The sequence below is a fragment of the Setaria viridis genome, chromosome 9 (genome assembly GCF_005286985.2).
Source record: "Setaria viridis chromosome 9, Setaria_viridis_v4.0, whole genome shotgun sequence".
NCBI lineage: Eukaryota > Viridiplantae > Streptophyta > Magnoliopsida > Poales > Poaceae > Setaria > Setaria viridis.
In genome coordinates, this window is record NC_048271.2 from 55,558,105 (window position 1) to 55,572,916 (window position 14,812).

At 46.7% G+C, this 14,812-nt stretch overlaps 2 protein-coding genes across 2 annotated transcripts; one reads left to right on the top strand and one right to left on the bottom strand.

The window, feature by feature from the left end:
- Positions 1-372: 372 nt before the first annotated feature.
- LOC117840610 (F-box protein PP2-A13) lies at positions 373-3,113 on the bottom strand. Its single transcript, XM_034721133.2, has 3 exons — positions 2,373-3,113; positions 1,816-1,934; positions 373-1,091 (listed from the first exon to the last, which is right to left on the bottom strand). Exons 1-3 carry the CDS (start codon positions 2,685-2,687, stop codon positions 662-664), a joined length of 864 nt encoding a protein of 287 aa, XP_034577024.1. The 5' UTR covers positions 2,688-3,113; the 3' UTR covers positions 373-661.
- Positions 3,114-6,618: 3,505 nt separating this feature from the next.
- On the top strand, positions 6,619-10,643 carry LOC117839201 (COP9 signalosome complex subunit 1). Its single transcript, XM_034719479.2, has 6 exons — positions 6,619-7,098; positions 7,660-7,980; positions 8,475-8,591; positions 8,684-8,769; positions 9,927-10,161; positions 10,241-10,643. The coding sequence occupies exons 1-6, from the start codon at positions 6,709-6,711 to the stop codon at positions 10,418-10,420; spliced, it is 1,329 nt and encodes a 442-aa protein (XP_034575370.1). The 5' UTR covers positions 6,619-6,708; the 3' UTR covers positions 10,421-10,643.
- Positions 10,644-14,812: the final 4,169 nt, after the last annotated feature.

The following is a 14,812-nucleotide window of genomic DNA, read 5'->3' on the forward strand; positions in this document are numbered from 1 at the left end:
CAGGCCCATGAAGATTAATGAGCGAATTATCACGAACACAGGCCGTGTTCATGAAGTATCACATTAGTTGGGCTTGTCAACAATTACATGGAGGAAATTGGAGGAACCTCAATGCCTTCTCTCATAGCAAAAAAAAAAAAAAAAAAAAAAAACCTATGCCGCAATTGATGCTGATCACGCTACCAGGATTTAAAAGAACCAGATTTCGGCCTTCACCCAACAATTTGGGCAGCCCCGGTGACACTGATGCAGGTTTTAACTTTGTCAGAAGCACCAATAATTTTGAAGCCCCACTCAACATTTCAACACTCAATCATCACAAATAAAAATGAATAATTATAATCAAGAGTCAAGACTTGGGGGCAAACGACATTGTGAAGAGAAATAGAACTAGTATAGCCGTGTGGATCACAACAGGTAACTAAAATCCAGAGCTCAATACATACAGGTTTCCTGTCCTAGGCGGTCAGCACCATGACCACTGTGAGAAAGTGAAAACTAAAGCACACTGATGCCATCATTCCCAAAAATAAAAAAGAAAAATCACTCTACCATGTGCACATGCTTTCTTAGCATAAAATTAGCCCAAGATAAAAAGGGTAGGCCTCTTAGATTCCTCTACAACTCTAATGTATAGTGATACTCTATCAAGTGTGCAAACTCATTTCTGAGACCTGATCACCCTTTCTGGCTCAAAGCCTTTCGGGTATATTAGTACTGAATCGACGCACAGACCACCTTTTGTATGAGTGCAGTCGATTTGGGCCAGCGAGAACTTCAGTTTGATTGGTTGCTCAGAGCCTGATGCAACGAAATCACCAACGTGGTACAAAATCCAGCTCCCAGGCTCATCTAAGTAACACTGGGACACGGCATGCTGACCATCTGATGCAGAGAACTGAAACCGTACAGGCTTCTTGTCCCAGCCATGGATTTGCTCTGAGCTGCAGATATGGCGACCAAAACGTGTTGAAGACTTGCCAAGATGAAGCCTGAAGTATAGGCTGTAGGTCCCTACAGGGAAGCAGAAATCGACTTCTCCAACTACCTCAAACCACCAGATTTGCTGGAGATATGCAATTGAGTGGAACCTGCAGGATCATACAGAAAAGGTATGGTTCAGTTTATTTTCACTATATAATATACGGGGAATTGAGTTCTCCCAAGTGGGAACCAAATTAATCAAAGAATGAATTTGTTTCTAATTTTCTATTACATTGGCATCACCATTGACAGTAAATTGCCAGTTTTTAGTAACACTCACAGCAACCAGCCATTTTTTAACAATAATGATACAAATAAAAAGCCATATGAACCACATGACTCTCAATGATATAACAGCTCTGTAAACGTGGAACAAAACTTTCATGCTTCCAGCCAAAAGTGAGAAAATACAAGCATGTGGAAACAAACATTGTGTACTCACGGAAATGCTTGTATAGTGTTCATGCTATTGGCCTAGAACTAGAAAGGCAACCTCCAATGACAACACAACAACCAAAGGCATACATATAGAGCAAATTGTTTCTTCGTTTTTTACTCAGAAGCTTCCACTTATCACCAGGGCTAGCATCATGAAAACAATTCATTTTCGTATTTAAATATTTTCATCAATACAATTCAATCAAAAAAGAGAAAAATGATTTCACCTTACTCTACTTTTGCGATTTTCAACTGTAACAACAAAAATCATTCATTACAATCCGACAATACACAAGGCAGAGATGTCAACAACCGTAGAGGCAGAAACAAAATGGAAGAGATAAATTTCAACATGGTAGGAACAAGGAAAGAAAGATGTGAGTTAATATTTACCTAGATTCAGTGGTTGGCATGTTAACCCAGTATCTTCTATCATCAATCCCCGTTATCACCAGCGCTTTCGATGACAGCGCCATGCAAATGCCACCTTTGGTCTTCTCTACCCAGAATTCCTGCCGGACAAAGCAGAAAAGTACACGTTGGAAAACTTCTCCATAGACCAAAAATGTAAATTACTCAATTTCGTTCCATTGGTCGAAGCTAAGACAGTGGAACCACGAGAATTTTTTTTAAAGGAAGCTTCATAGTTCCCCTAAAACCGACACTTTCTTAGAACAAAAAAAAAATCAAACTCGAAGGCATAAGAGTTGAATTTCGATGAACCAATCCAAACAAGATTTGTCGAGAACTATCAGAAACTTTCTTTTTCTTGCAAGGGCTAAAACTTCTTTTTGAGTCGATTTAGTATCATCAATTGATAAACAAATTACAAGAACTTAACACTATGCGTGCTCCGAAACTCACCCATATCCAAACTTCTTGAACCAGTGGGAAAGCCTTGTTGAAAATCAAAACGGAACGAGACCGACCAAAAAGTAGAAAAATCTCACCCTTCTGCCACCGTCAAACGGAACAGGCTTGGCGAGCCTCGCGAAGATGTCCATCTTCCCCATTTCTCCCTCCTCAGCACTATCGACGAAACGTAGGAGACGACCGTAGTTCTCCGGCAGCTTAGCCTCCCACACGAAGTCCGCCGCCGCCGCGCCGCGGAACGCACGGTTCAGCCGCGCGAGCCGGCATATGTCTGGCGCGTCGAGGTGGAGCAGCACCTCCGCGGCGCACAGCTCCGGCAGGTCGCCCAGCCCAGCGCGCGCGACCTTGCCGCTGGGCTCCATCCCCGCGAGGTCCGACGCGCCCGCGCCCATGCTTCCTCTCGCCGCCTCCAGTCGCGACAACCGAGCAAAAGAGCGCGCCTTTTATTCGATTCGCGCGCGCCAGTAGCCAACAGGGAGCCAAAGCCGCTTCCAAGAACTCGATCCTGTGTCGAGCTCTCGAGGAATCAATCCACAAAAGGCGCGAGCTTCAGCGATTCGTGCGCACCCGATTCGAGCAACCAAGAATATAACTTCCCACCAAGAATAGCAGCACCGCACTAGGAAGCGCGAGCTGAAGGATGGAGAAGGCACCGGATGCAAAGAACTGGTTCGGGCCCAAGACAGTTGAGGATTTTGTTCGAGCTCCTGCCGATCGTGTGCTTTGCGCTTTGGAGGGCCCGAGAGAGCCAAGGAAAGGCGTTGTATGGGACTGGGAGGAGCCAGGAGGAATGAGAAGGCGGAGAGAATGCGGAAGGGAGAGGTTGGTGCGCATTTATGTTTGACTTTTCTGACCAATAAACTCCCTGAAATGCATAGCAATTGTGACAAACTCCTTGGGTGCTTATCTGTGACACTAATTAGTGATGACGTCTATCAGATTAAGAATTTGGTAAAGACAATTGCTAATTAAAACTTCTGGAGGGGTTACCGGGAAAGATGTATAGCTAGTTGTGGATTAGGCACGTAGCAGATAAAAAAAACAGAAGAGCTTCAGTTTCTTTGTTTGGTGAGACAAGCAGCTACCTAAGACCGATGTAGTATACTCCTATGTAGCTTCTCTCAAACATAATTTTCTGTTAGGTATTTCAAGCACCAGAGGTAGCTTTCGGCCACAATAAATTAAATTGAAAGCTGGCCTTTTCTCTTGTAGCTCTCCAATTAGTTGTGCTGATCTTTGCTCAAATAAAATACAAAAAAATAATTAATTGTCATAGGACATTTTTGGTAGTTAAGCATTGGACTGATCCCTACCTGACCTAAAGTTCATGGACAAGAAATCTAATGGAACCATAATCTAGCGAAACCATGATTATTTGTGCATCGCTAGCTGCCTTGGTGTAAAGAGAGCTTTCTGTATATTTTTTTAGTTCATAGCAAAAGAACTTTATTAGCCCATATTGATTGTGGCCTTTCTGTCCTAGCCACGCCAATTCTAGCTTTATACCATGTGCAAATGGAAAAAAGTGAAGCTGGTTAATTGTGTATTTGTGTTTGAAGTAGAGTGTATTGTAAATCACAGTACTTTAGTAATCACCTCTGCTTGGCTGTATTATATTTCATTTCCATTACGTATAGACTAAAGGCAGGCGACAAGTCAGCAAAACAGCGTCGCTCGCCAATTGGCTAGACTTTGTAGTCCAGTTGCTTGCCTAACTAGCTATTTTAATGAAGCTTGATTATAATTCTTGCAGGTAATTTATGCCCCACCCCCTAAAATCCAACAAGGCAGCATGAAATTTCAGCAAAAGGCACCACAATCGAGCACGCGTAATGGCTAAACTAGTTAGATTGTTTTGCACGCGGTGCCGAAAAATGAACTGGATGATGATAAAGAGCTAGAGCTTTATGTATAATTTTAGTACATAGCAAAAGAACTTTAGCCTATACTTTGGGCCTTTCGGTCCTAGTCACACCAATTCTAGCTTTATACCATGTGCAAATGGAAAAACTGAAGCTGGTTAAATGTGTTTAATTGCAGTAGAAAGTATTTTAAATCACAGTACTTTCTTAGTCAGCTCTGATTGGCTGTATTATATTTCATTCCCATTACGTATGGACTAAGGCAGGCGACAAGTCAGCATGGATAGAAAGCAAAACAGTGTCGCTCGCCAATTGGCTAGACTTTCTAAATTACTATGCTAATGAGAATTGTGTTGTTTAGTTGGGACGATGCCCCGGTTGCATTGCCTAACTAGCAAACGAAACTTTGAGATTGTTTTGCACACGGTGCCGAGAAAAATGAAGTGGATAATGATAAACCATGAACACTTTTCTTGTCCAGCAACACAATCGAGCAATAAAGATTACACGCGATTTGCAATTGTAAAAGGTGCATCATACACAACTGCCACCAGAAATACTACTCCGGTTTTGCAATCGTCACTGCCTAGTCATTCTCGAATTTTAAAACAAAAGTACATGCGCTTTTGGTCCCTACAATTGAAAAGGAACCACAAATAGGACCTTTTCCGGTTTCCCCTCCCAAGCCCAACATCACTCTCACCAACTTGCACTTTAATTTTCTTAATCGAACAACGCAAGGTCCCCCGGCTGTAATCCCCCAATCAGACGCGTCCCTGTGGACGCCTGTCTCACGCGTGGGCCCCCCGTTGTGGATAAAACCGTATCAAAATATCGCTGTGCCATTGCACGGGTGCGTGGATCCGAGTCAGCACACACACGGGTGGGACACGTGGCGGCTGGTCAGGTGGAGGGGAGGAAAGAACAAAGCTCCTCTGCTGCATTGTGTTGGTTAGGCCTTTAATTGTGTGGCTGTAGTTCAGTTCAGGGGTTAGCTAGATGCTGTTTAGGATTAGTGTTTGGAGCTTTGCTGCCAGAGTGCACTATAGAATTGATGCTTCTTTTTTTCTGTCAAGTGTGTGGGATCTTTTGCTGAATTAGTATGCCATCCAACATCAGTGGCGTGTTAAGTTGATGGCAATAGGAGCAACTTACTATTTTTGAAAACTGATGGTTGGAGCTGTAGATAAACCTCATGTCTGCCTCTGTAGCTTCTTTTGTCAGTTACCAAGAGTGAGTGGTGAGCAGGCGGCAACAAATTGTGGGGATTGAATTGAAGGTGCGGTTGTCGATGCGTCGGTGTGGATCAAGTCGGCAGCGGCTGTGATCATCCGGCCAGCGACAGTGCAGTTCAGCTCGTCCGTGTGTATACGTGGTTTTGCATTTTCCCTCGTCAGTCCAAGGTTGCGAACTTGCGATTATTGAGGCTTTCGGCGTTGCAAACATTCTCTCGGTTGTTGAGCAGGTGGCCGATGATGACTCAGCTCCGACGCAGGTATGGAAGCAACCAATGGCTCTCATGTCCCCATGGATATTGTCGTTGGAATCTAACTAATTGTCACAAGATTGGCTAGTAGCGGCAGTTTACATCGGTACCTACTCCTACATTCCTCTCGAAAACGTGTGTGTTTGGTCGCTGAATCTGAATGGGCGAGACAGTGCTCGGATCATCGTCAGCTTCCAATCATAATCTCTGGTTTCTAGTAGCCGCCGCCGCCTCAACTTGGTTGTACGATCCAACATAGAAATATAATCATACATACACATGACATGTTAACTGTCATGCAGACGACGCTCAAGCTTGCACCATATGACCGCAAGCAAGAAATTTTCAGGCGATTTCATTGGCTAAACAGAGAGTTTCAGGCGAAAGAACAGCATGGCACACGGCCACAACAAGAAAACACCACAGGCACACGGTCAAGGTGTTTACATCTCCCGCTAAGTACAACTCGAACAACAACGGCTACACCCCGGTGTCACTCCTCTTCCGCTTCTTGCGCCGCTTCTCCGAGCTCTCTCCGGCCCCTGCGTTGCGGCGGAAGGCGTGGAGCTCGACGGCGGCCTCGGCTGCGGAGAGCACCAATGCGCCGGCTTCAGCGGGTAGTCCTGACGCCGCGGAGGCGGCGAAGAGGGTGAACACCGGCGCCGCCTTGCCCAGGGTCACCGGCTTCGAGGACACCACCTCGCCCACCGCCCTCATCGCCGCCGCCGCCGCCGCCCGACCTCGCTCGAGTATGTAGGTCTGCTAGTGCTAGGTTAACCGTTAACGAAACGAAACAAGAACTGGCTACTTTCTAGCCCACTAGCCCAGTTTCTTCGTAGGCCCACAATGGCCTATCTCGTCCTCTGGTAAAATCAGGCCTAGTTAACAATCTAGGCCCAGCCCAAGGCGGTTTTCCCGATCTACCCACACCAATCGTATAATTGCAAGCCAAGCCCTCGTCTCCTCCCTTCTCGGCGTCTCCGCTTCTTCTCCATCTACTCCCACTCCCCCTCGTCTAGGGTTTTGCTCCAAACCCTAGCCCCAGCGCCGATCCCCACCCGCTTCATGGACGTCGAGGGCGAGGTCCCCGCCGCGGCGGCGGCCGCGATTGCGAACGGCCTGGGCGGCGGGGAGGAGGCGTCCCCGGCGCCCTTCTCCGCGGAGCAGCTGGACGTGGAGGCGTACGCCGCGCAGTACTCGGGGCGGACCCGCCTGGCGCGCCTCATCTTCATCGCGGACCGGTGCGGGGTGGAGGCGATGCAGCTCGAGGCGCTGCGGATGGCGTACGACGAGATCAAGAGGGGGGAGGACGTGCAGCTCCACCGCGACGTCGCCGTCAAAATCAACGGCCGCCTCGGCCCTCGGTACGGGCTCGACCAGGCCTGGGTCGACACCGTCGCCCGCCGCGCCGAGCAGCGCAAGGAGAAGCTCGAGAACGAGCTCAACGGCTACAGAGTGCGGAAACCCTGCCCCCCTAACCCTTTCTCATACCTGCTTAGATTACTTTGTTTGTTGAAATTACTAGTCTGTAGGTGTCAAGGCTGGTGATGATACATGGTTTGAGTCCATTCGAGGCAATGTCATGGTGTTTCCTCGTTTGTGATTGTGCTTAATTTGCTTAGTTAGTAGCTACAGGGACGAGTTAGTATGTGTTTGGTATAATTTACTGATCACTAAGCAGAGCTGCCTGTGAATTTTGTTTGTATAAGTGCTAAGCCCCCCTGCTAACCATGTGCAAAGCGTTGTATTTCTTGCACATGCATGCTTTGCTATCTTGTGATTGCAAGAGATTTTTGGAATATAGGTATTACTGGACAAATAGCACATTCATTGAAATTTTTTGTCGTATATGAATGTACTCCTACAAAACATCTATGAAATTAGTTGTGACTTTTAATGTATGTCTTCTTTTGTTGCCTGTTGGACATATCCTGTTCTAAGGCGAAGACATGCTTATCAACCAATGTATAAGTTAATTTCTTTGACTTACCGTTTACGTTGATTCTCTTTCTGCAGACTAACCTGATCAAAGAGAGCATCAGAATGGGTTATAATGACATTGGTGATTTCTTCTATGCTCATGGCCAACTTTCAGATGCCTTCAAAAGCTACATCAGGACCCGGGACTACTGCACCACTTCCAAGCATATAGTTCAGATGTGCATGAATGTGATTCTGGTTAGCATTGAGCTGGGGCAGTTTGCACATGTTACAAACTATGTCAGTAAAGCAGAGCAGACCCCAGACTCTTTGGATCCTATCATTGTCGCGAAGCTGCGTGCAGCTGCAGGATTAGCCAACTTGGAAACAAAGAAATACAAATTTGCTGCTCGTAAGGTTAGTCATCTGGAATTCCTCTTTGATGCTCATTGTTTTTTGTGATGACCTTCTGTTTGATGCTTAGCATGTTAAGCCAATTCTCTTGACATAATATCTACAAGAAAAAAGAATCTGAATTTGCAAATCTTTTTTTTTCTTCAAGGACTCCACCATTGCTCTCTTTTTTTTTTCCATTTTAAAGTATTTAAGTACCCTTATGATAAGGTATCTATCTAAATAAGGTCTGGATGTGTCCACCTGGTCCATTTACACAAAGCAGGTGGATCTATTCTATTTGATTTTTAAGCATTAAACGCTTCAGACAATGTAAGATCATTTTTAGTATTCCTCCCAGGACTCAGCAGTTAGCTGGAGTTATATTTACTTTAAAGTGAAATTGGTTGCTGACATATTGGCGCTTTCCTACAACTTGTAGTTCTCCAGAAGTGTGAAGTTTGTTGATCTCCTTTGTCGTCTACTAGCTTCTTACCAAGTTATTCTTTTTCCTCTAGTTTGTTGAGACAGGAATTGAACTAGGAAACAACTACTCTGAAGTCATAGCTCCGCAAGATGTGGCTGTCTATGGTGCCCTTTGTGCACTTGCTTCTTTTGATCGTTCAGACCTGAAGGTTCACCTTTTCTGCCCTTATTTATTTTCTGGTGGATTGTTCTATTTATAATCTTCTCATAATGTGATTGCTTCCGTATTATTTTTTTATAGAGCAAAGTCATTGACAATATTAACTTCCGTAACTTTCTGGAGCTGGTGCCTGAAGTAAGGGAGCTGGTTAATGATTTTTATGCAAGGTAAGATGCTATCAGTATGGCCTTATACATTATTGACCATCTCTATCTTATCAGGATGTTGGTTCTTGCACTTATTTATCTTGTGGCAAGCTGTACTGCAATGTATGTACTGTGGAAATAATGATTGTGCAGTTCATTCTATATATTCTTATTTCAAGTAGGCGCTGTAGGATTACTTTTGGCTAATCAGAAATATTATATTTTTTATCTCCTTTTTAGTGAGTGATGGAAAATCAAAACCAGTGAAAACTTAACTGCATAGTTAATACCATAAAATAAGAGTGGCAGTGAATGTCAATGTCCAAGCGACTGATATTCAATTGTCTCTACCTTTTCTACATCACCTTTCTCATGTATAGAAAGGGCTGCATAATAGATATGATTAGTGTTTTAATGGATATTCTACCACTACCAGGCAATTGCTTTCCTCTTGATACATTCTTTTATACATTATATTTAGGATAGATAGATAGATCTAGATTGTGGTAAGCCAATGGGAAGTGGCCACCTCACCTTGCAGCACTGTAGCTGTATGCAGCCTTTGAAGGGTTCAATAATTACAAAATATCAAAAACTCTGAATTTTTAAGAGAAGCACAAAAATATACAAATGAGTGACATTTATATCATTTATTGTTTCATAGGTTGAGTTACTACTAGTTTGGACTTGAAAACGATGGAAGGAATTTATGTGACTTGACAAAGCAACTTAATGGGTTCCTCGAGGAGAATACTCTTTTCCTTGGACAGCTATTACAACCTCCTATAGAATTTGTAGATGTGCCATATATGCCTGCTAAACTGTGAAATTGAATTCTCTGATTTTATCCTTATAAGGTAGAGTTGTATCCTTGATATAGCATCCACAAGTTATATGGAGTAGATTATTGTGACTTTTGGGTGGTCATCTCAGATATTGATCATCTCAGATATTATGGATGAAGAAACCTAATTGTAGTGAATTTTTGCTTGGTGTATCCTGGCCCAAGCTACTCGGTGCAAGGACAGCACATTCTATCATTTCCAAAAGTTATGTTTCAAGTCTTTCTAACTAAGCAACAACCAACAACTCATACATGGCGCCAGGCTGCACTATATTGTGTTATAAGTTTTTTTTTTCAGTTAACTATCCTAACCATGGAAATTGCCATATTCCAGTCGCTATGGATCATGCTTGGGGCATCTCGAGAAGCTAAAGCCGAACCTTCTACTAGATATCCATCTGCATGAGCATGTAGAGACTCTGTACACGGATATTCGCCATAAAGCTATCATACAGTACACACTTCCATTTATATCTGTTGATCTCAACACAATGGCAACTGCCTTCAAGACTTCTGTGTCCATGTTGGAGAAGGAGCTGGCTGCACTGATCACTGAGAACAAAATACAGGTTCTTTTAAACTATGAAGCTTTCATTCTGAGGTTTTTTTGTATACTTTGCGCATTGCTTCTAACAGAAACCTTTGCAGGCCCGGATAGACTCCCACAACAAGATTCTTTATGCAAGGCATGCTGACCAGAGAAACACAACTTTCCAACGTGTCCTTCAAACTGGCAACGAGTTCGAGAGAGATGTCAAGTCTATGCTTCTGCGAGCCAACCTCCTCAAGCATGATTACATCCAAAGGACTGGACCAAGGAAGATGTGAAGTTGTTACTAGACATTGCTGCCTGCCTCTCTTTTGGAAATATTTGTTTTGCTGAAATGTCTTGTTGAGGTTATGGATGGTTGAGCATCTGGAGATGTGATGACCTGTCATGCTCATTTTGTGGGCAAGATTTAATTTGAACTCTTAATGCTTGGAGGTGGTACATATGAAGTATTGTTCGGTGGTTTTTAAATTAAACTTATCCCGCTGTAGTGTTTCTTTACTTGGATGCACGCTTCTTATGCTGTAGTGTTGTATCCATGGGTGATGCTGTCGAAATTTAAGCGCATGTGGCGACCTGCGCCGTTTGGGTTTTTCAATGCGGTTAATGTCGGTCTTTGTACTGCACTGGATTGGGCATGTGTTACCCTCATTCGAGTAAAAATAATCCTTCCCTTCCTCGATTTTTTTACATACGATTCGAGATCAAACCGGCCTTCTTTATTTTCTCTACCGGTCAACCCATCTTATCCGCTTGCCTCCACCCGATGCCGCCCGCTGCCTCGTCGATGCCATCCCTGGTGCCAGCGCGGCCCGTCCTCCCATCGCCGTCCCTCCCTTCTCCGACCTGCCGTCACCGCTACCTCACCGGCGCTGGTGAGGCCCATCCTCCCACCGCCGCCCTGCCCTCCTCCACCCCCACCGTCCGCCGCCACCCTCTCTATCTCCGGCGACGCCGGAGACACCATCGCCGTCTCAACCGCCGCCGCTGCTGTCGGCTACGTCGCCCCCATCCTGCCACCGCCCGGCCGGCGGTGCCCCCGCCGCTGTGCCTCACCACCCCCACGACCACCACCTTCACCTGGCCGGCCTCCTGCCGCTGGCCCTCCCTCTAAGGCTGCCGGTGAGTTCCCAACCTCGGAAACCCCGAGACCCTAACCCCCGAACTCCTTAATCTTATCGGAGCTCAAATCCCGGTGAGGAAAAAATCGAGTGAGGGAAGACCATATTTCACTTGGATGAGATACAACTTTTGCCTATCTAAAACTACATGTTTTTAGTACTCGTCTGCTAAGGCTAAAGGTAGTGCGATTCTGGAAGACACTTGACTGATACACAAGGCTACGGGCACTCGCCTTGTCCAGCGTTGAACAAGATGAAAGTGGTAGCTTGCACACGCACACCACTCTTTGTTAGTTTTTTGTATTTTCTTGTCTGGTTGTGCTTTAGCTTATTGATATCTTCTTGACTAATGCCACAATCTAAATTTATTTTATGATTGTGCTTGAGCTTGTTTCCCTAGTTCTACTAATTTGTCGACGAGCTTTGTTGTATTTGATTAGGATTCGGATTAGGATTCAATAGAAATGTGCTAATAGAAATGTGCTATTAGGACTTGTAGTTCTACTAGGACTTGAACGTTGAATCTTATACTACTATTTGTAGAACTCCTACTTGCATGTATGGAGATTTTAGAGTGGACTGTATGAAAAAGAGGGTGAAGTCTAAAATTAAGCCAAGGACATCCCAAGATGTCATGGTGGCGCACCGGCAGCGGAAGCGGCTGGAGTGGCTCCTCAGGTGGCGGCCGCCGTCCAAACCAGCAAGGTAACAGCGGTGGTGGCTACTACTCAGGTCCACCCACGTCCCGCACATGTGGTGTTCTAGGGCACATCGCCAGAAACTGCACCACCCCCATTTGCAGCGCATGTCGTGAACCAGGCGATATTGACACAAACTGCACCACCACCATTTGCGAGTCATGTGACGCACAAGGCCACATCGCCGGAAACTGCACCGCCGTTTGCACCCGATGCAATGCCTCCGGCCACTCATCCGCCCACTGCACGGCTCCAGTATGCACCATCTGCCAAGGCCCCCACTGGGAAGTGTACTGCGAGAATGGCGGGCCTTACAGGGGCATCTACTTGTATGGAGGCGATGATGCTTGCGCGCACTGTGGCCAGCGCGGCCACTTCAATAAACAATGCCCCGACGTCCAGGAAATTTTGAGGAAGTCCGGCCGCAACCGAGGAGGACAGAGTTGAGGCCCCTAATTGTACCATGTTCTCTTAATGCTAGAAGCTGTGCCGCACCTCTCTATCTATGTATCTTAATGCATGGTAATGTACCCTGTTCTCTTAGTGATATTGTACCCTTAATGGTATCGCACCCTGTTCTCTCGTTGCGATTGGCAATCTGCTGATTCTGTGCTTACTGCCTAATGCAAGGCTAAAAATAAACCAATCTTGCTCGCTTGTTCTTCCCTCTCCCTTCCACGGCAGCATGCTGGATGAGGCCTCTCCCTTCCACGGCAGCATGCTGGATGAGGCGGTGGTCAATTCGACAATTATTGTACCTATTGGCGCTAAAATTGGACCAACACACGAACGTACTTAAGCGTGCAGCATGCGGAGGGGCTCCTTGCAGCACCTCTGCACAGGCCGGTCAGACCGGTATGATGGCCGATCGGACCGGTTCGCTAGTGAGCCCGACGGTGAACCAACGAATGCTTGTCTGGGAGGGATCCTATTGGGGCAAGCGCACCTTGAGCTGTTTTAGGATTGACAGGCCACCTAGAACATCCTCAATCGTCGTAGAGACAAAGGAAGAACAATAGGATGGGGTTGGAAAAGCTAAGGCAAAGAGGAAAAATGAAAAAGATGCAAAATAGTAGATTGATATGTTTTTTGTTGATTAGATCTAACTCAATCGACCGTGGCCCTTCATATTTATAGGGAGGGGAGGTCTTGCCCTATTAGGAGTCGAAACCCTAACAAATTCTGTGTCAAAATACAACTCCTAACTCGGACTACACAGACTCAACCGGTCTGACCAGCCTTCCTGGGTGCGGATCTTCCCAAGGTCATAACTCTCTCATCCGAACTCCAAATCAAACGTTCTATATATGTATTTTGATCTACTTGACGAGAGCTATACAATGGTAAAGTCCAATTTATATTTTGAGGACTTTGGCCAAGTATGGTCGTGAGAACAGGATAGTGCAAGACCTAATACATACCATCGCTATGTTTTCATGTATGATTGGACTATATTATTCGGAACATATTCACAAACTTTATGCATAGCGAGGCAAGGGATGCAAGGACGGCACCCTCGGTTGGCTTCCGCGGGGACCGCGAGTCAAAGAACGATTCTCCTAGGTAGTGCCGGTGTCAGATTTGTATTCTCTCCTTTTAGTGCCTGTTTGGAAAGGGGTGCTAAATATTAGCACCTCATTTTTAGACTCATTTTAGCACATAGGTTCCTAAACACGGATGCTAAAGGGAGGGTGCTAAAGTTTAGCCTCCCCCACATTTCCTTTAGCCCCTCCAAGGGGTGCTAAAAGATGCTAAACTTGCTAGAAATGGTCCCCATCAATTCCTTTTCCCACCGTTGCCCCTCCCGCACCCCCCTCTCTCTCTCCTCCGCGCCGCTCATCTGCTTCCTGCTGTGCTCCTCCGCCGCCGCCACGCTGCCGGCGCTCCGCTCCGCCGCGCCTGACGAGAACTTCGTCGATGACGCCCCCTCCTCGCTCTTGGCCGTTGCCGCATCGCCGCCTGCAGCTCGGGGAAGAGGAGGAGAGTGCTGCTGCACCCGAGCCTACGTGTCCTCCACCGGCGCCCCCCCGCCGACACGGCCGCCTTCCACGTCACCGCCTGCAGCTGTCCGTCGGTACCACTCCGCCGCCGCCGCTCTTCGTCCACCGCAGCTCGGTCGCACCGCGCGGGGCTCTGCCTTAGGCCTTCGCCGGACCTCTCGCCACCATCGAAGCAGGCAGAGGGGAGGCGGGGCGGGGCGGAGCGAAGCGACCTTCCGGTTGAGTCGAGCGCGACGCAGGGAGGAGGGAGGGTGAGACGCGACCGCCAGCGCGGGGAGGGAGGGGAGCTTGGCCGCGCGGCCGCTGCAGAGAGGAGGGAAGGCAGGCGCGGCCGCCGGCTCCCGGCGGGGGAGGGAGGGCAGCTAGGGGCGCGGAGGACGGGCGGACGCAGGGCCGCCGGCCTGCGAGAAGGCCGGCGCGGATGTGGGAGGTGGGGAGAAGAGTGAGAGAAGGGGAAGAGAGAGAAGAAGAGAGAGGAGGAAGGAAGGAAGTGAGGGTAAATGAGTCTTTTGTCAACTCAGGTGCTAAACTTTAGCCCAATTTCTGTTGGAATATTTGGGCTAGGCCCATTTATTTTATTTAATATCAAGGCACATGATTAATGCTAGGTGGTTAAAGTGGTTAATCCCAAATGGGTAGTTAAGGAATATCTTAACCAACTTAAATTGGTGGACTATCTGTGCACTAATTGAGAAGTTGAGGAAGAGAGAAAGGGTGCCACACACGCACGTGCTCGCTCGCCGAGCCGAGGCGCGGCGCGGCGACGCACTGGTTTTGCAGTTTTTAATCATGAGTTGATGACTAGTAACTGACGTGGTTTCAAAAGCTAACACCAATGACTAGTAACTGCT

Coding starts and splice junctions, on each gene's coding strand:
- LOC117840610 (XM_034721133.2), bottom strand. CDS start 2,687: ATGGGCGCGGGCGCGTCGGACCTCGCGGGGATGGAGCCCAGCGGCAAG. Junction 1,935..2,372: donor CGTTTGACGGTGGCAGAAGG/GTGAGATTTTTC, acceptor TTTGTCCGGCAG/GAATTCTGGGTAGAGAAGAC. Junction 1,092..1,815: donor ATGCCAACCACTGAATCTAG/GTAAATATTAAC, acceptor ATGATCCTGCAG/GTTCCACTCAATTGCATATC.
- LOC117839201 (XM_034719479.2), top strand. CDS start 6,709: ATGGACGTCGAGGGCGAGGTCCCCGCCGCGGCGGCGGCCGCGATTGCG. Junction 7,099..7,659: donor ACGAGCTCAACGGCTACAGA/GTGCGGAAACCC, acceptor CTCTTTCTGCAG/ACTAACCTGATCAAAGAGAG. Junction 8,770..9,926: donor GTTAATGATTTTTATGCAAG/GTAAGATGCTAT, acceptor GCCATATTCCAG/TCGCTATGGATCATGCTTGG.